The sequence below is a fragment of the Chanodichthys erythropterus genome, chromosome 20 (assembly GCF_024489055.1).
Source record: "Chanodichthys erythropterus isolate Z2021 chromosome 20, ASM2448905v1, whole genome shotgun sequence".
Classification (NCBI taxonomy): domain Eukaryota; kingdom Metazoa; phylum Chordata; class Actinopteri; order Cypriniformes; family Xenocyprididae; genus Chanodichthys; species Chanodichthys erythropterus.
The window spans coordinates 27,260,461-27,287,289 of record NC_090240.1 but is presented as its reverse complement, the minus strand read 5'-3'; the positions used below and the strand labels follow the sequence as shown (position 1 = coordinate 27,287,289).

At 37.6% G+C, this 26,829-nt stretch overlaps 1 protein-coding gene across 1 annotated transcript; it reads right to left on the bottom strand.

The window, feature by feature from the left end:
* Positions 1–1,669: 1,669 nt before the first annotated feature.
* Positions 1,670–24,413, bottom strand: pard6b (par-6 partitioning defective 6 homolog beta (C. elegans)). Its single transcript, XM_067371025.1, has 3 exons — positions 24,139–24,413; positions 20,924–21,146; positions 1,670–5,669 (listed from the first exon to the last, which is right to left on the bottom strand). Exons 1-3 carry the CDS (start codon positions 24,199–24,201, stop codon positions 4,798–4,800), a joined length of 1,158 nt encoding a protein of 385 aa, XP_067227126.1. The 5' UTR covers positions 24,202–24,413; the 3' UTR covers positions 1,670–4,797.
* Between the last annotated feature and the right edge of the window lie 2,416 nt (positions 24,414–26,829).

The window sequence follows — 26,829 nt, the reverse complement described above, 5'->3', positions numbered from 1 at the left end:
TTGGTGGGCAGTTTGGTTTCAGCTAGTTAGTATGGGGGTACTAACCCAAAAAAAAAAAAAAAAAAAAAAAAATGCAGTGGACATTTTAGGACTTTAGTGTTCCATAGTGTGATCACCAATAATTTATTTTTATTGAAGTAATCCCTTAAAATAGTCTCCCAAATGAAATGCCAATAAATTATTTTTTAATAATTTCAGTAATTGATTAGTATTAAAAAAAGTGTAGCTTTGTTCAAAGTTGTAGTTGTCTATAAATAGTAATTTGGAATCATATGCATATTTATAGTTAGTTGTTATTACATATAATTGTTAATATATTGTATATATTTAAACATTTAAAAATATAATAAAAAAAAGAAGAAGCATGAATTACCTTACAATTACAGAACAAAATTATATAAGCATGATACCAGTATCGGTATCGGTGCATACATACAACACACCAACACACCATAATGACAAAGCAAAACACAGATTTGTGACAATTTTGCAAATTTATTAAAATGGAAAAGCTGAAATACATTGCTTAAGTATGAACTACTTAGTTGAAGCACCTTTAAACCTTTCCACATCTGCATTTGCTGATTTTCTGCCATTCCTCTGCTCAAATCTTCTCAAGCCCTGTCAGGTTGGATGGGGACCAACATTTGGTGGACAGACATTTTCATGTTTCTTCCAGAGATGTTTGATTGGGTTCAAGCACAGGCTCTGGCTGGGCCACTCAAGGACATTCACAGAGTTGTCCATTAGCTGTGTGCTTAAGGTCATTGTCCTGTTGGAAGGTAAACCTTCTGCCCTGTCCGAGGTTCAGAATCCTCTGGACAAGGTTTTCATTAAGGCTTCATTAACTCTATATTTTGCCGCATTGAGCTTTCCTTCTATTCTGACTGTCTCCCAGTCCCTGCCGATGAAGAACACCCCCACAGCATGATGCTGCTACCACCACACTTTTTTCTTGGGATGGTTTTGTGCAGGTGAGGAGCAGTGCCTGGTTTCCTCCATACATGATGCTTAGAGCTGAGGTTCATAAAACTAGAGAATCTTGTTTCTCACAATCTGAGAGAGTCCTTTGTTGTTGTTTTTTGGCAAATTCCAAGTGTGTTTTCATGTGTCTTCACTGAGGAGAGGCTTGAGTCTGGCCACTCTGCCATAAGGCCCAGATAAATAGAGTGTTGCAGTGATGTTTGTCCTTCTGTAAGTTTCTCCCATCTCCATATGATTATGTAGCTCAACTAGAGTGACCATCAGCTTCTTGGTCATGACTCTAACCAAGGCCCTTCTTCATCGATTGCTCAGTTTGGCACTATAGGAAGAGTCCTTGTGTTTCCATAAACAATAAGGATTATGGAGTTGTTATTTATTGTGCTTATTGAATACATTGCAAAAAAAATAAATTAATTAATAGACTGTGGGTATTTTAATATGTACAAAGGCAAATTAATCCTTTGTAAAGTTACTGTTACATGCTTTAACCACAGGGTGGCCTCCTGACATCAGCGTTCAGAGATTGAGTTTGCTCTAGTCTTCAACTCTCAACAATAGAGTGGGAGAAAAGTAACTTGTAAAAGTTGCATAAAGCTGTTTGAACTTTGTAAAGCAGCACTAAAATAGCCTTTTGTCAAGTTCTGTAATATAAAAAAAAAAAAAAAAAACTGGCTGCAATACAAAACAGTTCAAAGGATTTCATGAAACACTGGAAAAAGTTTTAGACAACAGTCCATGGCCAAGTCATCCAATAATTTAGCAATGGTAACTGTAGCATAAGATATTTATTGGCTCCTTCATTCCTCATATGTATTATGTTATGTTAAAGTAGCATAAAGACATTGAAACATTGAGATAATACAGTACATAAAGCTGCTTTGAAATAATATGCATTGTAAAAAGTGCTATTTAAATAAGCTTGTTGGTCCTCCAACATACATTTCAAACTGTCACATATTGATTATCACAAATAAAATGAATCTTTTTCATTACAAATACATCAAATTAAGAAAGGAACAGCATCAGTGGTTTCTTCATATTAGTTTATTTCATCCAAGATTTGACTATAATACATGTGCAGCTATGTCATAATATAGTATTTATCTTTTTAAAAGTTTCATTATGTGAAACAAATTTACATCAAAGTAGTACTAATAAGAAAATACTGATAATTTCAGTACAAATCTATACCTTAAGATTTATCTGACAAGCTCATTATCAAAAAGAGGAATTGACACATGAATGATAATGCTTAAAAGCCCATTTCTAGGTCTCTCAAAGCAGGTTCTCATAGATATATATTCAACTTTAGAAATGAAAAGATATTCACAGTTTGGAAAATAGCAAGTTATTCTTCATATTTATATTCCCCCTAAAGGTCTGAGCATTACGTTCCACCAAAAATTCAAGTGGAAAAAAATTAAAACACCATTTTGTAGAGATGATCTAAAATAAAATAAAAAAAGAATGAAAATCATGAGGTTTTTTATGTCAGCTAAAACAAAGCAAGTAAAAATACATAGTCTATTTTAAAATAAATAAAACTTCTGTGGTTACAATCCCAAATCGTATGTAGCCTAGTGGTTAATGTAAAATTAAGTTAACACAGCTAAAGACTCCATTCAGTATGTCGTTTGTACCACAAAAATGAACGATCTGGATGAAGTGTGAATGATCACAGCTACAGTGCGTGTGCTACAACAAGCAGGTTTTGGTAAAGTAAGTGCCATGAAAAGCTATGCAGAGGAACCGAGCAGACGCCCAGTGTTTAGGATCCTCATCAGCGATTCTAAAGAGAGAAATGGGGAGATAATGAAAGGCTACTTCGGCTAAATCTCCATCAGCAGGTCCTATAACTGTAAGAGCATAGGCACATCTGTCTCCTGTCAGTCTCTTCCAGTGCATCCGCTGACACGAACTCTGAGATCTTAAAAGTTCGTATTGAAGCTTACAGCTGTGACATCATGCATATCATTATGATATGTATGTATAAGGACAAAAAGGGGAGAAATGTACCAACAGTCATATGGACTTAAAAAAGTGATTTGAAAGTAAGAGCTTAAAAATTGTTCTTATGTCCAGTCATTCATATAAGAGGTCATTTTTAGAAATTAACGCTCAAGTAGGAAGGTCCCATTCACTGAAAGTGAAGGGTTTGCGAGGGTATTGGAGATAGATGACAATATGATAATAGTGTACATTTTTTCACTGAGATTTCAGCCAGTTGAATGTAAAAAAAAAAAAAAAGTAGTGAAGTTTACATAGACCAAATCATGTTACATAATTTCTGAAGGGTTTGGCTGGTAAGCTGCTGACGCGCGCAAAAAAAAAAAAAAAAACATTAACAAGGGACGATATTGAATATTTTGACAGATATTCACAAAAATCAAGGGTTGTTTTCTCCATGATTCATTTTCAACTCTTATTATTAAAGGTAACACTTGAAAATAAGGTTCAACTTGTTAATATTAAATAATGCATTATGTATCATAAACCAATTTTTTTTTACAGCATTTATATAGCTAGGTTAATATTAATTAATTCATAAATATACTACTGATCACTGTTCATAACACTTTAACTAATGTTATCATGAAATGTTCAAATGTACACAGATAATTCATGTAAAAATATTGTTGTTACATCATGATACCTAATGCATTAAACGTATAGTTCGCCCAAAAAGTCCTCATTTACTCACCACCAGGTTGTTTCAAACCTGTATGAGTGATTGAATATCTTTGAATAGGTTTTGTTTTTGTCCATAAAATGAAAATCAATGGGATCCAAAATAACACTGGACCCCATTGACTTTCAAAATATGGAAAAAAACAAAAAGATATTTTGTTGTCTTCAACAGAAGAAAGAAAGTCATACAGGTTTGAAATGACATTAGGGGGAGTAAATGACGACAATCTTTATTTTTGGTGAAATTATCCCTTTAAATAATTTGAACAAATTGAACCTCACAGAACACTCTTCATTCATGAAACAGCTTCTGTCCACTTCAGAGTGCTCCACTGAAACATTACAGCTAATGATGATCTATTCCAAAGCCCCAAAAGGCTTATCAATAGAGATCAATGGGTAAAATAAACCACAAGTAGCAGAGAGCAGGATGATAGCCCTTGTCATAAAGAAATGAAAGTGGTACACATGATAAAACACATCACAATGAAACATTAATCATCTGTCTTTTTTGGCTATGAATAAAAACTTTTGAGATAATAATAGACATCTGTATCTTAACCGAGGCAGCAGTCTACAAACGTACTGAAATGTCCGATCGAGTGAAAACACCTCCTAATCATTGGCTCGAGCGCCACAAATGTTCAAACAATCGGAAAGCAGGGTGTGTTAGTGTTGCAGACAGGAATGGATGAAGAGCATATTTCAGTTCCTTCTGAAGTTCTGTAGCTCAGACTCAGTTACCATGGTAACGCACAGGATGGTTAAGCCCATTGTACTTTGTTCTCTGTCATAATGCTAGAAAGGGAGTGGTTGTTAAAGTAAAAAAAGATTGTCATGATTCATACGCTGCCGAGTATCTGTTCTCAGTCACGTGACAGGCATCTGCATTCACTCAATCGCACTGACTCATGAAGTTCATTATTACTCAAGAAGCAGCTATTTTTGGTGCTGTGCCATTCTCCATGGGTTCAATGACCTGGTCCCTGTGGTTATAGAGAAGTGCTGTAAGGTGCTGTGGTGACTGTACTCCTCTTTTGGTCCTGGTCACCCAAGTATAAAGACATGCATTTTCAGTCCTATGGCACACAAGAGTGTGTATTGGCATGTGTGTGATTATATGCTCTACAGTGTAATGACTGTGCCTTCCTCCTCTAGATTACGGCCCTCCAAGCTCCTGTCACGGGCATTCAGAGACCCTGCGCTTGCGCTGGTCGCCATGGTACCATTCGAAGGGCGGAGGTCGAGGTGAGGCTCATATCTGGGCAGAGCAGGCATGCTAGAGCTTGCTGTCGCCCGCGTCGCTGCCTGCGGAATGAGTTTAGTCCCACCGTCTGCCTCGATCACCAAATCCTCCTCATCTTCGCTCTCCTCGTCCGGCTCATAGTTCTGGATAATATGGGACGGGGTCATAGCCATGGAGCCTGGTGTCGTGTAACCGTAAAAACTGGTGCTGCTGTCAGAAGATCGCCCTGAGCTGCCGGATGTGGCCCCGCCTCCGCTGTTGCGTACCACGTTATTGCGCTGGTTGGCGGGTTTGACCGTTATAATGAGGTTGTGGCTATTAGCAATCATCATGTCCGTTACTTGGTCCAAAGACTTTCCACTCACCTCAATGCCGTTGACTTCGAGCACCTCGTCATTGACGGCCAGCAGTCCCGTGCTCTCCGCCAGGCCTCCGGGGACCATGCGGGAGATGAAGATTCCCGGGACCTTTTCCAGGCCCTGGGGCGTAACACGCACGCTGGAACCGTCGCGGATATAGAAGCCCAGTGGTTTCTCCTGACCGTGTTTGTATAGACGTACGCGACGATGTGTCTCCGGGAGAATGTCCACATCGATGATGGAGGACACCGGGCGGAAATCTTTGGGCAGGCTGATGATGATTGGAGGCTTCTTCTTGTTGGTGTCCGGGCGAAGGAGGACTGCTGCAAGCACTGCTGGGGTCTTCTTACGGGTCACAGTGTCCGTACCGAATGAAGAGTAATCTGCCTCCTCTGCACAAAAGGAAGAAAAGAGAGAAAGAGAATGTAAATATGTAAGTCTTATGTTAGGCATTGCAATTTAAAAGAGTAAGGGTTAAAAACAAGTGGTAAGTAGGGTCCAATTCTCACTATTAACTAGTTGCTTATTAGCATGCATACTAGTATACATTGGCTGTTTATTAGTACTTATAAAGCACAAATTAATGCTTTATTCTGCATGACCATATTCTACATCCCTTAAACTTAACAACTACATTACTAATTATTAATGACAAGTAATTAGTAGTTTATTGAGGCAAAGAGGTCATAGCCAATAGTGAGAATTCGACCCTAAACTGAAGTGTGGGATGGATTACAATTGTCAACTAGTTGTTGAACAACAACCGCAAATTAAATAATTTAATTTCTGTTTTTTGCTCACTTTTAAAACAAAGTAAAACAAAAAAATAAAATAAGAATGGGCAACATAATGCAAAAGAGTGTCTGGGCTAGGGCTGGGTGATATATCGCATGCGATTGTCACGCGCATTTCGTCAGTAAAGGCGATTCATCTGCGATAATGAACGTGATATTGCGTAGCTTGTCAGTGATCTATGGTTCTGTCTATTAAATGGCACTCCATTTGAAAGCAGGTGATGGCGATTTAGTGGTAATCAGGGAACCGACTTTACTGACGAAATGCGCGTGACAATCACATGCGATATATCGCCCAGCCCTAGTCTGGGCATTAACATTTTTCAGCAGCTCTGTAAATGCAGGCCGATATTAGCATATTGTACAAGTTTATTTAGAGTGCTTTTATGTAAAGCGGCTTTATGTAGAATTCAGAAACCCATGTTATTAGCGACACCAGTGGCCATTAAGTGAACTGCAGCCAGCAACTTATTGCTCACGCTCGTGCACATGTATTGAACATGATTCAATGCCCCGATGTACTCACATTCTTTTTCAACCTTCGCTTAGAAGTAAAAAGGAGTTTAAAATCCCTTTGCAGATATATACTGTTAACAAACATTCAGACGCCGTCCGCGCTGCTAAGAGCGACGGGTTATTGAATATGTAAATACGTGCTGCACACTTTCCTCTTAATAACAAAATAAACACACAACAAAAATTACAGCAGTGAGAAAACAGCAGTTAAGAAAGCATCTGATCATAGTGATGTGGATATGTTTGCACCAGCTCTGCATCGGCATCATGTCGACAAATTAGGTAATTAAAATTAAACTTAGATAAAAGTATATTTTTAAACGATATACTACATATATATGTCTGTGACTTAATCCCTTTCCTTTGCATGACACATTGACATTACAGTACAGAATGGCTCTTTTTTAGCATTATCAATCATTGGATAAGACATAAGCGCATAAACATAAACTTTTGATTTTCTCTGCAAAAACATCCATAGTTCTTCACGTAAAAATCAATCTACAGGGTTTCAAAGACAACCTAGGAAGTCGGGGACGAATGTATGAAAGTTCTTACGTATATTTGTGTTCGTTTTTACTTTAAAATAAAATGTAATAAAAAATGTCCATGAGAAACATAATGCAGTAACTAAAAGTGTCTGTGCATTGACACTTTTCAGTCTGTAAACACAGTTCAATATTAGAGTATTGTTGTGAATGTAAACACACACATTATCTGTGCACGTTGATTATTTTTTAACATGTTCAAATGATAAAGTCCAAGTTTTTTGCACTTGGACTATTCCCACAGCTTTGTAAAAGAGAGACCTGCAGGGGATACCGTAGTAGAGAATGCCCGCTTGTTAGTTTCCCTCCGCCCCTCAGCTAATGTGTAATCTACTGTAAACCCAAGCCTCCTTTCAACCTCTCTCTTTCTCTCTCTCTCTCAGCTGCCCTTTATGAATTCCTCAGAGGCTTAATCACAGCCTGGACTTTCACCTGCAAGAAATTCATACTCAAGATCAAAAAGGAGAATAGAGTAGGAAGGGAGAGAGGATATAAATGTATGTAGTAGGTATAGGTTGGAAATGAGAGAGTTCAAAACAGTTCTCTGTGCTTTTCTGAACTCTCATTTACCTGAACGAACAATGGTTAACCTGACAGATGTAATTATTAACAAAAACCACCATGTTATGAGATTATTACAAACATCTTAATTATGTTATTTACTGATCTTTTGTATCTAGGTCTGACAAGGTTTGTGACTTAAGTTAAAGCCATGCATTTTTATGGATTTTTTATGCCATAAACCTGAATTGTACCTCTAAAAGGAAAATGTCATCCTGTACGGTGTTTGTTTAACCAGGATCATGTTAGCAGGGATGAGGCTGTGTGATCTAGCATGGGAATAGATTTCACTTCAGCCCAAATATAGTCAAAACACACTCGCAAACACAAGATTGATTGTTCAGTGAGAGAGAGTAAAGGTCCCCCTGCCAGTTCCCACAAGAAAACTACCTGGATCGCCCTTGTGTTGTGTTTCAACGTGAATATGTTGAAATTTTAACAATCTTTGGCAAAATGCCTTCAATGCCTGCAGACGTAATAAAAAAAAATCTCATTCTGACCTAAGAGAACTGAGGTTTATTCACAAACATGCAGCATGCACACACAAGTCTTAGCTATGTAAGTTTGGCCAGAGCAGTCGAGCATGTATGGAGGTCTCTTTACATCTCCTGGAGCATTCATCTCCTCTCTTCCTTCCCTATCTGCTCCACTCTTCCATATTAAAGCTTAACAATGGCTTCATAGTCAGTGTTGAAGGGCAGCATGGGAAGTCCCTGAGGGCCACTCAAACAGGCACAAACTAGCTCAGAGGTCCAGAGGAGAAAAAGCGAGAGGATGCATAAAGCAGCAATATATGGAAACTGCATGCTGACGGACAGACAAAACTTCATCACCTCACTTCCTGAATGCAACACAGTTGAACACAGTGAAACCTGACGCTCTCACTACAGAAACCAGTTGGATCATAATGGCTCATCATACAAATATGACAGACGATCATGTGTTTAAATCAAACACAAGCATACAGGCCTCATTACACCCCATCATGCATTGTGCTCTCTACAATCAGGGGATAACAACTCTCAACAAACAATTAGTCGACATGAGAATTTCAATGATTTTTCTCTAAATTTTTCAAGAGCTTTAGGATTATAGCATGAAACTATTTAACTATTTTTTTTTTAATTTACAGTAAATGTACACACGACGATTCAAAATTTTGGCGTCAGTAAGATTTTTTTAAAGAAAAACAAAATTATTCAGCAAGGATGCATTAAATTGATCAAAAGTGAAAGTGAAGGCATTTACAATGTTACAAAATATTTCCATTTCAAATAAATTAACTTTCTATTCATAAAAGAATACTGAAAAAACTGTATCATGGTTTCCACAACTGTTTTCAACAATGATAATAATCATAAATGTTTTTTGAGCAGCAAATCATCATATTAGAATGATTTCTGAAGGATCATGTGACACTGAAGACTGGAGTAATGATGCTGAAAATTCAGATTTACCATCACAGGAATAAATTACTTTTTAAAAAAATATCATACAATAGAAAATATTGCTTTAAATTGTAATAATATTTCACAATATTACTGTTTTTACTGTATTTTAGAGAAAATAAATGCAGCCTTGGTGAGAATAAGAGACATCTTTCAATTTCCCATTTTTTGTTTAGGCCATGTGGATTTCTCTGCAGTTGTGTGTTAAAATGGCAGCCGAAATGTGACACTGGCTTTATCTGATACTGTGGTCACCATTGACCGTGGCAGTGCAAGCACCGTCCTCACTTCCTGTCAGAGGACACCAGGATGCAGTCTGTGTGTCCAGTATGCCATGTCAACCAGTGAGAGTAATGTGTGTGTGTGTGTGTGTGTGTGTGTGTGTGTGTGTGTGTGTGTGTGTCAGCTTAGTGAAAGCCCCACCTTTGCTAGATGATCGGTATCCCATTACGCAGGGTCTTTCAGTCCTAAGGTCATGTGACCGTTTGAGTATTTACTCTAAGTTTAAGTAATTGAAATAGAGCCAATATTAAAATTAAAAATACTTCTTATCTAAATAAACTAAACATAAAACACTATAAAGTAAATGCTTTAAGTGAATTTAGGCATCGCAACATAATGCACAGTATTAAAAATGGATATTCATTTGCAAATGATAACATTTAACGGTTTAAGTTTTTAAATTATAAGGCTTTTTACACTTGAAATAGTTAACCCTGGGTCATTCTAAACCCCGGTTAAACGGAATCCTGGGTTATCTTGCTTCACGTTTCAAACTGCGTATTCATAAGCTGAAGTTTCACATTGTACTTTCCTGAGCCCCGGGTAAACGTTCTTATTTGCATATTTGCGGTATCAGTGTCATTGATTGGATAAACGCAGCATGCAACCTGTTTACAGTACATAAGCTCTAGCACTGCTATCCTCATATTGCCGACTGTACTATCGAGTTTATACTGAATGGACACTTCGGACTATAAAAGGTAAGACTGAAACGGTCTTTTCTTCACTCAAATTGTCATGTTTTTGTTAGCATTTGACATTTTTCCTCTCAAATGCTGAATTTACTGTTTATATACAATGCGCAGTGTTTCCGTGACTGTCCAAAGCAGGCAAATATGAGTATGCGATTGGTTGTCTGATAAGCATCTGGCTGTAACATTCTAACACTGCATAGTTTCACACTGTACATGTTTGACACCGCAATGCGGGGTTAGCACCGCTCCGGAGAAGGATTTAATAACCCCGGATAAAAAGCGGGGCTAACCCTGCTTCTAAATTACAACTGTGAAACGTTCCTTAAAAAGCGGTATTTAAAATAACGATAACCTGAGGTTACTTAAATAGAATAAAATACTTTTTGATGACACATCAGGATTTCACATTAAACATATCTATACTGTTCATGTCTATAGGTGTTAAACGAAGTGTAACATACTTGGTGCACCTTCCAAACATTACGACTACACATTTATACTTATTAGTATTTGTCTTGATGACATCTATTTGATTAATCACTATTGATAATGAAGTATTCATGGTCATTTCAGAAGTTCACAGGCATGTTCGTGAGCAGCATCTCACGAGGAGCGTGAAAACAATAGAGATGTCACACCGTGTCTCTGCTCACCGCAAACTGTGCGAGAGACAGACTCATCTCATCCAATATTCAGCAGGCCTTATGAAGGCCGTGATTGCTCATGTTTCACTTTTGTGAATGTCTCATTCAGGGTTTTTTTTTTTTTGCATGTGCTACTTTCTGTTTACGGTCTCACTCCACAAAGCTGCTTGCAGAGAATTGTGCGCCCAGATTATTCAGACGAGCAGCCGCTGATGGCACGACATCATCTGTGGAAACATTTCTGCCTCTTTAAGGTTAAGTCCAGACGTCTCCCACATGAGGAGTGTGTACCATCCCGTTCCAGTCACGGCACGATAGAGGAGAAGGGAGAAGAGAGGGTGGAGAAAGGGCTATAATGAGTGCTTATTAGGCCAGGGAGAGAGAATGAGAATGAAAGAGTGAGGGTTGATGGGTAAAATCTTTTGAATAGAGAAACTTTATGAGGTGCTTATATTCTGGGCCAGCTGGGTGCATTCTTCTGTGACACAGCTATGATAAAGTGAGACCTCTTCTGATAACAGAGGGAGAAAACAAAGTGTGAGAGAAATGAAACATGGGAATAGCCCTTAAGAATAAGATACACAGAGAACGTGTGGAAAAAATAAGGTGCACTGTGTATGAAACTTGCATGGGAATCATTACAGCAGTTTCTAAATTAAGAAAAAATGACAAGCCATTAAAATCCCTTATTATGTGTAAACAACCTTGAGCTGCCAACGCATCATCATCATGCATTTCCTGTGAACCGTACAGACATCAGACCTGGTGTCAAGCATTAGGTCTTCAAGCGAATATCTTTAAGTGTTATATGCACAGAGCCAGACTGTTGAATATCAGCATATCAAATTTGATCCATTTTGCAACTTACAATTAAAAAGGAAGAGAACATCTGAATGATACGTACAGCAACTAACCATAATTAATTTTGTTTTTATGTGGTAAATTGGAAATGGAAATTCAAGCAAATTTCAGCATGTGTTCAAAAAAACAAAAACAGAAGAAATGATACAGTAAAAGGGTCTCAAGTGGTCCAATGGAGGTTGCTTGGCCATTTTTAATTTCCCAAAATTTTCAATTTTACAATTATTGGACCACTTTATACGGAAAGACATAAAATGTCATGAAATTTTTTTATTTATTTTTTTACTTAGGCAAGTCAATATTTTTTCTGTAGTAATCAACACACCTGTGGCATGTTGCTGATTACCACAGAAAATAATTTCTAAGAGCTTGTACTTAATTTAGTATTAATAATGTTGCATAGCACAGGACTGCTTTCATATATAGTTCCTTTATAACGCTAAAGCTCCGTGAACACCTTTGTAACAAATTTAAGGCCAGGCAGCATGTTTAATAAGAGAGTGTGTGGGTAGAACGACTCCTTCATGTCATGAAACTACTGCTGCCTTCAGTTTAATTCATGCTGACGCTGCTCATTCTTCTCTCTCCCACTCTCTTCCTTCAGCGCATCATCTTTGCCCCCCTGACACATCCTCTGTCTCTCAAGGAGTGACTGTGACTGCTTTGCTTCTTAGGATGTGCCACTTTCAGCAGGGCTAAGCTTGTTTCTGTGTTTGGGGCAGCCCTCGTCCCACCTAAAATGTTCTTTATTGGCATCGATGGTTCAATGAAGCGTCATTTACATGAATGAAATTGCAAAAAAGGTTCTTTATAGTTTCTTTACATTATTAAAAAAAATTATTTTCTGTTCACCAAAAGGTTCTTTGGTGAACCAAAAATGGTTCTTTTATGGCATTGCTCCAAAAACCCTCATTTTGAAGCTTTATTTTAAAGAGTGTACAGTCTATTCAGATCATTCTGATACATACTGTACACAAACATTGCAAACTCCAATATGATTGGCTGGCTTTAAGCATTTGAGGAAATCAGAGTGCTCAAGCTTTAATTAGTCCACCTGGAAACAAATTTGATTTCTTTAAAGGTTCCCTAGAATTAAAAATTGAATTTACCTTGGCAAAGTTAAATAACAAGAGTTCAGTACATGACATACGGTGAGTCTCAAACTCCATTGTTTCCTCCTTCTTATGTAAATCTCATTTGTTTAAAAGACCTCAGAAGAACAGGCGAATCTCAACATAACACCGACTGTTATGTAACAGTCGGGATCATTAATATGTACACCCCCAATATTTGCATATGCCAGCTCATGTTCAAGGCATTAGACAAAGGCAGGCAATATTAACGTCTGGATCTGTGCACAGCTGAATTATCAGACTAGGTAAGCAAGCAAGAACAACAGCGAAAAATGGCAGATGGAGCAATAATAACTGACATGATTCATGATAACATGATATTTTTAGTGATATTTGTAAATTGTCTTTCTAAATGTTTCGTTAGCATGTTGCTAATGTACTGTTAAATGTGGTTAAAGTTACCATCGTTTCTTACTGTATTCACGGAGACAAGAGCCGTCACTATTTTCATTTTTAAACACTTGCAGTCTGTATAATTCATAAACACAGCTTCATTCTTTATAAATCTCTCCAACAGTGTGTAATGTTAGCTTTAGCCACGGAGCACTATCAAACTCATTCAGAATCAAATGTAAACATCCAAAGGGCTGGGCGATATATCGCATGCAATTGTCACGCGCATTTCGTCAGTAAAGACGGTTCCCTGATTACCGCTAAATCGCCATCACCTGCTTTCAAATGGAGTAGCATTTAATAAACAGAGCCGTAGTTCACTGATAAGCCACGCAATATCGCGTTCATTATCGAAGGCGATTCATCAAATACCATACTTACGCGATTAGAGATGTTGCATGACGAACACTTTGTAAAGATCCATTTTGAGGATTATATTAGCTGTGTGAACTTTGTTTATGCTGTTTAAGGCAGTCGCAAGCTCGGGGGCGGGGAGCACGAGAATTTAAAGGGGCCGCAGCCTGAATCAGCTCATATTTAATGATGCCCCAAAATAGGCAGTTAAAAAAATTAATAAAAAAAAAAATAAATCTATGGGGTATTTTGAGCTGAAACTTCACAGACACATTCAGGGGACACCTTAGACTTATATTACATCTTTTGAAAACACATTCTACGGCACCTTTAAAGTAAGTAAACTAGATATACATGAGCAGAACTATATACTGTATATCTTTTTGTTTTGGTTATACCGGAGAAATAATTGGCACTTTCACTTTTGGATAGAAATTCTGATCAGTCTACACACATTTTCACCCTTTTTTCCATGTTATAGAAGATGGAATTGTGGAGCAGAGACTCCCTGCACTCAATAGAAGCTGGGGCACCGTCACTCAGTTTCCACAGTGAGGACTTTTCTGATAACCTGGACCTTCTCTTGCCTTTGACTATGTGAAGAATGTGAAGTGCACTGCTAAAGGTCACATGGTCAGAGTTCAGTTTGGAAGGTGTTTTACTGCTCTGAGGTTAATCATACACAGAAGCATCATAAAATCATCAGCATTCAAAACTTGTGACAGAGGCAATGAACAACAAATTATCCTACATCAGAGCTGTGTACTGCAGAATCAGTTTCAGTCTCTCTCACATGGTTTACTGTGTCCAGTATGGCACAGGAATGTCACAATAGTCCAAAACTGTTCATTCAATGTCTCTGAAAAGCTGTATCTTTATATTCATCTTTTTTAAAGCACCACATCAAATTGCATCTTAAAATTCAAAAGTTTAGAGCACCATTTTTTTTGCTTTGAATTCTTTTTTAATTGTTTTCTTTTTTAAAACATCTTCTAAACTGTGTTTGACCCTTGACAAGTTTATTTTAGTCTAGTTTGATTTTTGTTTTCAACATTGATGATAATAAGAAATGTTTCTTGAGTGTCAAATAAGCATATCAAAATGATTTCTGAAGGATCAAGTGACACTGAATGGTGCTGAAAATTCAGCTTTGCCATCACAGGGAAAAAAATGACATTTTAAATTATATTTAAATCATAATAATATTTCCCAATATTACTTTTTTTCTGTTTTTTATTAAGTAAATGCAGCCTTGGTGAGTATGAGAGACTTCTTTCAAATCTTACTGAGCCCAAGCTTTTCAATGGTAGTGTATATTGATACAAGGATCAAAAGTATCGATACAATACCATGAGAAAAACTCTGTCAATATTTGATGATATCAACACCTCTTCTACAAATCACTATGAAGCACAAGAACAACTTGACAAGAACAATTTGAACATGAGTTAACAACAAACACTGTGTTTGACAATGACTTGGCCTTTTATCTAAAACAGGACTAACCAGTGACCAGGTCTTACACTATTTTTTTTTTCTTTCAACAACGAAGTAATAGCAGATTTCCAGTGTTTTCCCACCAATAACACCTCCTTACACCTCTTACCCGATCTGGTCCCTTTCTACACCTCCATATGTTCACAAACTTCTTCATTCCTTGCACCCATGTGCAGCCATCCTGTCCTGTCTAATCTAATCACCAGAGGTGATCAGAGTCTGACCACATTCCACACAGTGTGACGCCTCCCCCCAATCCTGAAGCTAACTGCCCCTTCCCCCCCAAAAGTACAACCTCTTCCACCATGCAGCGCACCCTCCACCCCTCCTTCATCCCGCTCCGCTTCATTGACAACAGCAGAGAGGCACTGGGCCGGTCGCGCTGGCCCTCTCTACCCAGGCATGATGACATAACAGTGTTCCAGTGCTTCTGTGTATCAGTCTGACATTCCTTGACCCTGGAATTCCTCCCTCTTATTAAAGCGGCTCCTCCTAAAACTGAAACGGCAATAAAACCTGCAGACGTCACAGGTGTCAATAAAACACAAACCCATCCCTGTGCCCTGATTCAGCTGATGACATGAATGGAAAAGTAAACAAATTTGTGGTTTCAGAAAAGAAGAGGAGAGGTAAAGCGAAAGGGAGAGGGAATGAGTGGGTAGATTCCTAAAATATAAGTCACGGCACTCTCTAGAAACTATTCCATTTACTTTCCAGAACCACACCTCTCAGACAGGTGAAGCCAGCAGGGAGGATCCCAGGGACCTGCTAAGAAAACTATGAAAGGAATGGAAATTATGTGTAATGAATAACACAATGAAATTAATCAGAGCACTATTATTAGAAACGGAAGTTTTAATTTAGTAAACAAAAGACAGATTAATGCTAATACTATTAGCCGACTTGTATATTAATCTCAATGGAATTACTGAACTACAACCTCATTCAAAAGATTTTGTAATTTGATATAAATGTTATCAAGTATTTGTGTGGATGCTCAAATTAAAGCTTTGTTCAAAACCTAGTGAGCTGTCAGCTGCCAACTAGGCAGCATCCTAACCGAAATGAAACCTCATAAGTGACAGATTTAGAACGCTGTGCAGAGGCAGCAAATCCACACTCCACACAAATAATGATCCTTGTGTAAAACATTCAGGAGACTCCACTCGTTTAAACGTAGCATGTCGCTAACTGGGCGCAAAAATGCAATTTTTAGGATGAACGCATAACAAAATTTGGCACCCCGATGCCAAAGGATTGTCAAGGGGAAAAGGGCTACGTGTGGAGATCGAGCAGGAGATCAATGTTGGATGCCCATCGGATATGTTTATGATACCTATGCTCCTATGCACACCCCTTTTCTGTCCTGCTGATCTACACTGTATAAAATGTCATTTTTCCTGAAAAATACCCGTTGATTGTTTAGCTGTAAATGCTTAAAATTGCATTATATGTAATTGTACTGCAAAATACTGAAAAATTCAAAAATGTACAGGTTTTGTAAGGAAAATATATGAATTATCATATAATTTATAGTGAAAAACATGAAAAGTACATTCCCAGGTATCTGTGTAACAAATCACATATAGTTTGTTTCTTATTTTTGTTATCAGTAATGTACATCAGGGTGTTTTGCGTTACATTTTCTGGTACGTTTCATTATTTTAGCGTCAAGTGAGTTATATGTTTAGCATCTGTATTATGATGGTGGTTATCATCAGTACATTTTAAGATTTTGGTACACTGTAATGTACACTGTAAACCCGAACAGTACTACTAACTTATAAAGATTGAGTTTGCTGCAATTAATGTCTGTTAAATCATTGATGCAACTGAAAACTATTACATTTTCTGAAAGAGGAGTTTAGTTTTATTTTTGTTTATCTCAACATTTGAGTAAACCCTTTTACTTAAATTATTATTTTTAAGTTTACTGAGCGATATAAAGAGACGTCATCCATGTCACGTCGTTGCCGAATTTACTGACGTAACCAACGTTATCAGAAAAATCCATTCAACATTAAACTGAGTTGCAAGCATGCTTTGAGTCACACTCTGTAAGGGGGAATAAATGTTGAAATTGAGTGTTATTTTGTGTGTTTTGCACAAGATTAATACAGAGGAAGACATGTTATTGTTTAATGTTCTGTTATTTTGGTATTTAAATGAGTTTCTGATATGCTGATGTTTTGTAGAGTTACCATCATGGTAAAGAGTAGTGCCTGTGGTTAGGTCGAGAATTGGCTGCCAAACTTCAAGACTATAAATACTGCATGTTAATTAACAGTTCATGCAAGTAAATAGTGATAGTCTCTTTGATGGTTACATTAGTGCATTCTGGTGTGCTGTTGGCAACTAACACTTAACCGTAAAGATTAGGTGTTGGTTTATTCAATATTTCCATTTTATATATTCATTTTTTACTATGAATTTAAGAAGTTATTTTCTACAGTGTAAAAACATGATCCTAATAAGCATATAAATACATCACATAGGGTAAAATAGTTTTCATTTGATTAAGGTTTTTTGCCTTTCTGTACTGAATGAACTATTTAGAAAAGAGGTTGCTGCAATGCTGCCCAAAATTAGTTATCTTAGAGGGCTTGAAGGAACATTTCACATCAGGAGCATTACTATGATGCCATAAAACACTGTCTAAGGAGGTTTTGGAACAAGAGCTTATTCCTTTAATCAGTTAGTAACAAAGAGGAGTGAATGCAGGGCACAGAGAATATAGAGCAAAGACCCAATATTATGACATAGCAGCAGCTGAGCAGGATGTCTGATCAGGAAATCACATGATGCAAATAGACACACAGGTGCCAACACCCCTTAAGCCAGCAAACATGTATCCAAAACAGACAGGCAGTGCTGTAACCACCATAGACATTGAGGGTGGGGGGACGTCCCACTCAGTATTCAAATATAGAGCTTTGCCATTTTCAATGGTCGATTCTTAAATTATTAAATTTGGTCCCCCACAATCCTGATTCCTGAATATGTAGTATCTATTCCAGCATGCTACAATCACCACTCAAGAATCTCTTGTCATTAACCCCAATCAGCTTGGGCTCTTCACTGCTGCCATGGTAGCAGGTAAACAAGCATGTGATTGGTGTATTGTGGTCATCCTGATGTTGTCTGAAAAAGCATGTGTGTCTGTGTTGGGACAGGACGCCTATAGAAACACATAAACCCTCATTTGGAGTGTTTAGATGTACATGTACACCCTACGAAACATCCTCATTAAAGATCCACTAAGCTGTGCTCAAGTCAAGCCACTTGAATATGCAAAACAGGCTACAACAGAACAAAACCCAGAATTCCAAACACAATCCACAGACGAGGCGCACCGCTCAAGAATGCCTCAGACCCCCCCATCCCCCATGTGAACTCCAACCACAGCAAAGGCTATCTTAACCCAGATCACTGAATGGGTGCCATTCAACGAAAGCAAGATGCTGCAGGACAGATTTCAGTTAGTCTGACAGTCTTATTACTCTGCACCTTGATGTGACTGCAAACATAGAGCCCTTTTTATGTGTGTGTGTGCTGCTGGCTTCCATCAAAGTGCACAAAACACTCTGGATTTGATGTGATGTTGCGTTTTTATTAAGCCGCGCACACACTTAACGATTGTAAGGCCGATTATGAATGTAAATTGATACTTATGACTGATCGCACTCAAACGCGTCCAGTCAGAGCCAGTTGCGTTCAGTCTGCGATAACAGTCCGTGTTCAAATTCCATGTGTAAGTATATAAATCTGCTTCAGTCGCAGGAAACAATCGCTGAATGTTGAGCACAGTCTTAGAATGTTTTAGCTAGTCGTTTAAGTGTGTGCCCGGCTTTAGTCTGGTTTATTTTAAGGTGGCATAGTTACATTTTACTACATGTACTTACTATAATAACAGTAAATTAAGCATAATTACAAGTAATTTGCCCAAAATCAACCCTAACCTTTAAATATAATAAGTATATGTAGTTAATTAATATTACTCAATACTTATTTGAGTAAGTACAATGTAACTACATCACTTTAAAATAAAGTGTAGGGATGTAACGATTTACTTAAATCACGAAGCGATAAGATACGATTCACAATACATTTTTCTCACAAATTTTTTTTAACAAAATGAGATTTAAGACCAATTATAAATGAGAAAGTGTCTTTTTATTATTTCTCATACAACATGCTGCATATTTCTTTGTGAAATTGAAACATTTATAAAGCTTATAAACAATACTTTAAAATTCATTGTACAGAAGAAGGAAAATACCATCTAAACTTTTCTGAACACAGTCAGTTCCCCTCATTTATACTTTTCTGGATGAGTCGGAGTGAACTGCTGTGCTGATAGAGTCTCATGAACGCGCACGTCGCATAGCCATGCACAGAAAGCCGATGGTCAAGTTCAGGATTTTCATTCAATTTCAGTTTGTTTTTCACCAAACCCAATCGCATACCCTCAGAACACTTTGAATATATGGCACGTGTCACATGGGATCATTCAGAGACACTTCCGTGCATCTTTTTTTTTTTTTTTTTTAAAAAAGCTTGATGCTGGCAGCTATTCACTGCCATTATATGGATGAGTGCGAGCGGGACTTTTTTAAAAAACATTTCTCCTTTTGTGGTCCGAAAAAGAAAGATGGGCATATGGCATTAGAACACCACCAGATAAAATAATCACTTAATTTAATTTTAGTGTGAACTATCCCTTTAAGAATATTGCCAGCCAATCAGAATCTACTCGAGTTTAAAGAGCTAAAGCATATAAAACAGCATTTATTGCCCGTTGGTATAGGTGCTAATATAGTTATTGTCCTTTGTTTACCATGTTTAGAATTTCCTTTAAAATAAGCACAAAATGTAAAAAAAAGTTTTTTTAGTTAATCAGCCTATATCAAGTGTGCATATTAATCTCTGTTGCATTTAGTGTACCAAGCTAAACATCCCAACTAGCCTTTAGGGTAATGTCTGCGTACCCCCTACATACACACGCATGCACTCAAAAACTAAAACATGTGACAAGATAGGACTCCTCCCCATGCGGAGTTAAAAAGTGGGAGGGTCCTTGTGCTCTTCTGTGTCACATATTCTGCCATAGCAACAGGTCACAGCATGAAGCTAGCGTCGCCGTGTAATTGAAACGCAGGCCACACAATGTTACACAGTGACCCCTCTAATCTCCACCTGACAAAGTGGCTTACCATCTACAGGTCATATGGCACACAGACACAGCTTAGAGTGGGGCACCCCGCAGCCTGGGGCCACGACACACCAAAACCACACAACAACTGTTAACTGTGTTACTTTAACTTTATATTGTTCCTTTTAAATGAGCTCAGCCAAGGGTTCAAAGTCTGAAGAGTCTGAAGACTTTTAGCCCAAATTAAGAAACACTCGGCCACATTAGTTAAAGAAAAACACATCAAGGAAGTTTATGCAATAAAATATGCCTTGTGAAATCAATCAAATAAGCAACGATAAACATTTAGGAAAGATAAACAGTGAATCTTTAAATGCAGCTGAGTTAGTTACATGCATTGCATTACAAAGAAAACTTATCTTGAATGAGACTTAACCCAGCTAACTAGCAACAGCTACCATACAGAAATACTCACTTCCAACAACATTACCTGTCACAATATAATCTGATATAACCGATATATATAAACAAAAGCACCACTTCTGGTCTGACAGCTTCCTGAAGTACAGCTATTGCACATATATTATCAGTTGAAACACATTTGTGCATACTACACAACTACATATAAATTCTCACCATACAGATGGACAAATGAACTACCATTGTGAGTGTTAGGACCATAAGAGATCTAAAGTAAACTATGTCTGTGTGAGTAGCATATGGAGTTGAAGTTTGACCAATGACCCACTTCAAAACAACAACCCTCACCTTTCCGCTGCAAGAAGAGGCGGAGCAGGGGCGCTGCCACAGAGATTGCTTTATGGTAGTTGTCATCGTTGTTGATAGGCAGCAGGTCCCCGTGAACATCGGCGTAACCCACAAGCAAGTCGACGTTAGGGATCCGATGCACATGCTGCAGCAAGCCATAGAACTCATCAAAGCGTCCCGGCTTGGACCGGTCCAAAGAGAACCGCCTGAATTCTGCTCCAAACTAATGACATGGAACAGACATCAGTACACATAGATGATGACATGGTAAAACAAGATGAACAACCCATTCCCAGTTTTTATTGTAGAACTACAGAAACTTCCAAGTCCTCTGAAGTATGATTTAAAGGGATAGTTCACCCAAAAATGAAAATTCATTTACTCACTCTCAAGTAGTTCCAAACCCATATAAATATGTTCTGCTGAAAACAAAGGAAGATATTTGGAAGACTGTCAGTAACCAAACAGATCTCGCCCCCATTGACTACCATAGTAGGAAAATAAATACTATGGTAGTCAATGGGAGGTGAGATTTGCTTGCTTTGCTTTGCAATCTTCCTTTGTGTTCAGCAGAACATAGAAATTCATACAGGTTTAGAACTACTATTTCACTGATAAATACTGCTAAATATATGTCTATGAACATCTATGATTCTATGCTATTTTTACTCCCCTTTTAAAGCTTTAAAGCTACAGCTGCCATTCATTGTAAAGGATAAAAATAGCTGATAATGATATGTTACAGCTGATAATCGATAAATGGCTGATATTAAAACAGATAGTACTTTGTTAAGATGTGAAAAACACAATGAAATCTATTAATGCACACAGCAACTCACTCCAACGTGCTCTCTTAACAGGAAAGCGCTCTTCCAGAGAACTCTCTTTAAATTAGTTTTAGATGATGATCTATATCTTCAAATATGCAGAGACCATTAAAAATACAAATTATGCCAATAAATATTTAATATACATCAATACCAATAAATTAAATAGTTGCTAATATCAGCCAAGAAACGATATGGTGCCAAATATATAGAAAAAAGCAACCTTTTTGTTATAAATTACAACAATCTTTTTGGGTGACCTATCCCTTTAAGGGGAAGTAAGCATTAGATTTTAGTATAGAGTAACTAACTATAGAACAGCATGAGTAGCAATAAAAAAAGAACTCATATAAATTATTTATAAACCCGGAAAGTCATGGGCAAAAAATGTGATGCATAAATTAAATGATTAAAATTAGAATCCTTAAATTCTTTCATGATTTGTAATAACTTATGAAGTGGTTTGTTAATTAAAAAAAAAAACAATGTGAAGGGAGGATTGAGACTTAGTCAGCTGTAACGTCATCATTCGCTAAGCATGGCTTGTCCATTATAAAGTAGCCCTGTAAATCTTTGTGTTGGTGGAGGGAGTATGACCAGACTCTTGTTTACAGTGCCATCCATAATGATTAACACAAGAAAAACAAGAATAATCATACTAAACAGCATATACATTCCTCTGGTGGTGAATAACTATCCCTACCTACAATAACATGGACATAAACACGAAAAAGCAATGATTGAGATTGAACTCTCTACATTGATAAACTTTCAGAACCCTGTCTATGTAGACAGCTTATTAGTTTTGAGATGAACCCAATATTTGATCTGTACATCAGACAGTTGTATAAAGTTATAAATATCTCCTGTATCGATGTTCAGGCATGTATAATGCCTGCAAGACTGGTCTCACGTCACAGTTGAGATAAAGGCTGTGTTGAGTAACAGTCATCTCATTAATCACACGTGCAGCTTGGTATTAGATTTAACTTATTTAATTGAGAACAGTCAATATTTAACTTTCTCATACCTTATCTTGTTATGTGTATGTGAAGTATGGAATCCAAAACGAGTGATAATCAGTTTGTTTCCCAAAAGAAACAAGTTTAGGAGCAAGAAATACTTTTGACAAACTGATACATAGCAATGGCAAGCCAGTTATTCCTTAAAAAAAAACAAACAGTATCTACTTGTAGGCCTTTTACTAGCACTTTTAAAAATTAACTGCACTTATTCCAATAGGAATTAGAATCTATTCAATCAGTCTTTGCTAAGTCTCTATTCTATTGTTACTGGAAAAAAATGTTTCCACTGAATTCTATGGGGATCTATGGTTCTTCTGAAAGTTCAAGTTATTTATCCAACTAGAATTTATTCTGGTTTTACAAGAAAATGCGCACTAGTTAGAGACCTTTTCTGTTGTTACTTGTAACTACTCTAATAATAGAAGCATCTATTCCAGTTTTTCTAGTACTATTTGAAAAACACAAGAACCGGTTTATTAGACATTAGCATGGATTCCAATTGGCACTAGTAACATTTTAAACCTTAAATTGAACTACGAAATGATCATTACTAAATATGGCAACAAAAAAGTAATTATAAACACTGAGATAAGAAGTGTTACTAGTAACTACTGAGATACTTGTATCTCAAACTGTCATAGTTCGGATTATTAAAGCGCTATTGCCTATTGAATAGCTAGTAAAACTGGAACAGGGACCAGCAAGAATTACTACATACTAGTCTGGCATGAGCACTTAATATCTAAACCACAGATCCCAATAGATTTCAATAGTAACAGCAATTTGTTATCAGCAAACACCAGAATATGATGATATGAACACCAGATAATGACTAGTAACAAAGGAATAAGTACTAGTATGTAATGAATAATTATTAGTTTTAAATAAAATTGATGATAGTAAATATTTAATTACTCATTAATACTTAAAATAAGTAACAGTAACATATAGATAGTTATTTAGTTAGTTTAAATAAATAACTATTCAGCTTGCCATAGCCTGGGAGACCTTTTGGCTAAATTGACCGGTCAAATACACACGGGTTACCTTTGTAACATTTATAAAACAACTCAAATAAAAACTTTGAGGCATTATATTTATAATATAATGAACACCTGACAACATGAGATAAGACAGCATCTGTCAAAGCACTCCAACTCTCCCCAACAACAACTTACGGACATTTATGTCCTCAAAGTACTGAAGAAACGGTCGACTGAACTCACAAGGTTGGCAGAACTTACCAGGACAGTGTGATTGTGTCTTAACACCCAAATGTACTGTTAAGTCTATTCCTAACACGAACACTAGTCAGTTCTTTGATTGAACACTAATTAAAGTAATTGGCCCGCTGGCTACGCACCTTGCTCTTCACCTCCACGGCGCTCAGAGTTCGGTTGCTCGGCACTCGGTGGTTTTTGTTCATCTTTCGCTAACTGGACCCCGCCGCAGAAACACTCTTGCCCTCCCGCGGGCTGCGCTCATCCGCCTTGAGCTCGGTCCGTCCAAAACGGATTTTCTCGGCTTAATCCAGTTAAAGGCGCGTATCTCGCGACAGCTCCGTGTCTTTGCTTGTGTTGTTATCGGAATCGAGTAGCAACGGCGACGCCTGTCAACTGAACGTGCTCCGAAACTCTGCCTCTACCCTACCTCTCACATGCACGCGCACACACGCTCTGCCACATAGTACTGGACGGCCTGACTGTGACGCTGCGTGCACCCAGGAAACAGCTCAGCGTGAAGAGCCGACATCAAGCGCGCCCCCTCTGGTCACAAAAGCCATTCATTTGCCATTAACAAGTGAGGCTCGTTGCCCAGCCCAGTACAGATACTAACAAAAAGTATTTTGTTCTTTAAAGTATCTTGGAGTTTCGTGTAAATACCACTAATGCTCTATCAAAGTACCATCTAATACCACCACAGTCATTTTAAAGGGTTAGTTCATCCAAAAATGAAAATAATGTCATTTATTACTCACCCTCATGCCGTTCCACACCCGTAAAACCTTTGTTATTCTTCGGAACACAAATTAAGATGTTTTTGTTGAAATCCGATGGCTCCGTGAGGCCTCCATAGGGAGCAATGACATTTCCTCTCTCAAGATCCGTAAAGGTACTAAAAAAATATTTAAATCAGTTCATGTGAGTACAGTGGTTTAATATTAATATTATAAAGTGACGAGAATATTTTTGGAGCGCCAAAAAAACAAAATAAAGGCTTTTCAACAACATGGGCCGATTTCAAAACACTGCTTCAGGAAGATTCGGAGCACAAATGAATCGGTGTATCGAATCATGATTCAGATCGCGTGTCAAACAGTGCCCAAGGAAGTCGACCGGAAGTTGAAGTCGGCCGGGTTCCGCCATCTTGTAGCAGAACTTCACTTGCGTTAGCATCCCCATTGACTCCCATTTATTTTGGCGTCACTTTGACAGTGAATAACTTTACATCTGAGGCGTTTAAAGACTCCATTTGTCCATTATTTATTTCCAAAGATACACGACAATGTATAAAGGGCTCCATTACCTTCTATGTTACATTATGGCCCCGTAGAAACAGTTTTTGTAAAAATAAGCTAACGATTGCGTCATAACCACTCGACTCTCTGTCGCACAGTAGAGAAATTACCGTACAGACAGGAGGAGAAGCTCGCAGGCAATCGGGGAGATTATCTTAATATGGCGTACTGGCGTTACATTTTAAAATACTATACAAAATAATTAATCAGAACACTTACTCCTGCTCACTCACGCCAAAGAACTCCCCGCTCAAGCTCGCCGTCTCTGCAAGATTAACGATGGCAGTTTGCACGCACAGCTACTAGAAGATTTGTCTGTCAGACAGGTTGCTGACATCATCAAGCTTAGTTTGAGTCTGCGCGTCAGAAAAGGAAGTGCTAAAAATCGCTAAACATGGGCTTCACTTGTCTCAATTGAGTTCCAATGGGGTCGCTGTGTCCATTTCTTTTACTGTCTATGGTGTCAAACTGCCAACGGCTGAAATCACGTGACTTTGGTGCTCCGAACAGCAGAGTCGATACACTGATTCATTTGTGCTCCGATGCATCCTGAAGCATTGTTTTGAAATCGGCCATCACTAAATAAGTCGTGTTTTTTTTTTTTTTGGCGCAAAAATATTTTCGTCGCTTTATAATATTAATATTGAACCACTGTACTCACATGAACTGATTTAAATATGTTTTTAGTACATTAATGGATCTTGAGAGAGGAAATGCCATTGCTGGCTATGGAGGCCACACTGATCCATCGGATTTCAACTGAAATATCTTAATTTGTGTTCCGAAAATTAACAAAGGTCTTACAGGTGTGGAACGGCATAAGTAGCCTAATAAATGACAGAATTTTCATTTTAGGGTGAACTAACCCTTTAAGGGTAAACACAGAACAAACACTAGTCTTGGGCAGAGGTGTAAAGATTACCTGAAAACCATACTTGAGTAAAAGTACTGATACCTTATATCGAAAATAACTCAATTACAATTTACAAGTAACCAATTCCAATACGACTTGAGTAAAAGTCTTAAAGTATCTGATTTTAACAGTACTTAAGTATTTTACTCATGCTGAATGTATAGGCTCAAAGATGCACTAGTCCTGAGGGACTGCTGGTAAAAATAAGAAACAACTGATTTGTAAGATGAGAGATCAAGTTTATTTTCTAAAATTAAAATAAAACTGAACACCTCAATGTTGCAATAAATCAAGGTCGACACAACAACCTTTTAAAAGTCTACAAACTCTCAAGTCTCAGTTGAGCTCAAGTGCACAAGAAAGGCCATAAGCAAACCAATATCCTTCAAAACTGTCTTTTGTATAATAAGCTATAGCAGATAAATAAAAAAATGTAACGTAAAATCAAATAGTCAACGTCTACTGTATGTGCTGGTTTGAGCCTCATCACCAGCTGCATTCATTTCCTCATCTAATAAATAAAACACCTGTGATCAGCAACTACCTGCTAATGTATTCACATTCATGTAAAGTATCCTTGTTGACAAGTTTTAGGTGAGTAAAGGCAAAATGCACAAGATATA

Excerpts from the sequence above, each read along its gene's own strand:
- pard6b (XM_067371025.1), bottom strand. The coding sequence starts at position 24,201 with ATGAACAAAAACCACCGAGTGCCGAGCAACCGAACTCTGAGCGCCGTG. Across the intron at positions 21,147-24,138 it reads CCGTGGAGGTGAAGAGCAAG|TTTGGAGCAGAATTCAGGCG; the intron begins GTGCGTAGCCAG and ends CCATGTCATTAG. Across the intron at positions 5,670-20,923 it reads CCTCTTCTTGCAGCGGAAAG|AGGAGGCAGATTACTCTTCA; the intron begins GTGAGGGTTGTT and ends CCTTTTGTGCAG.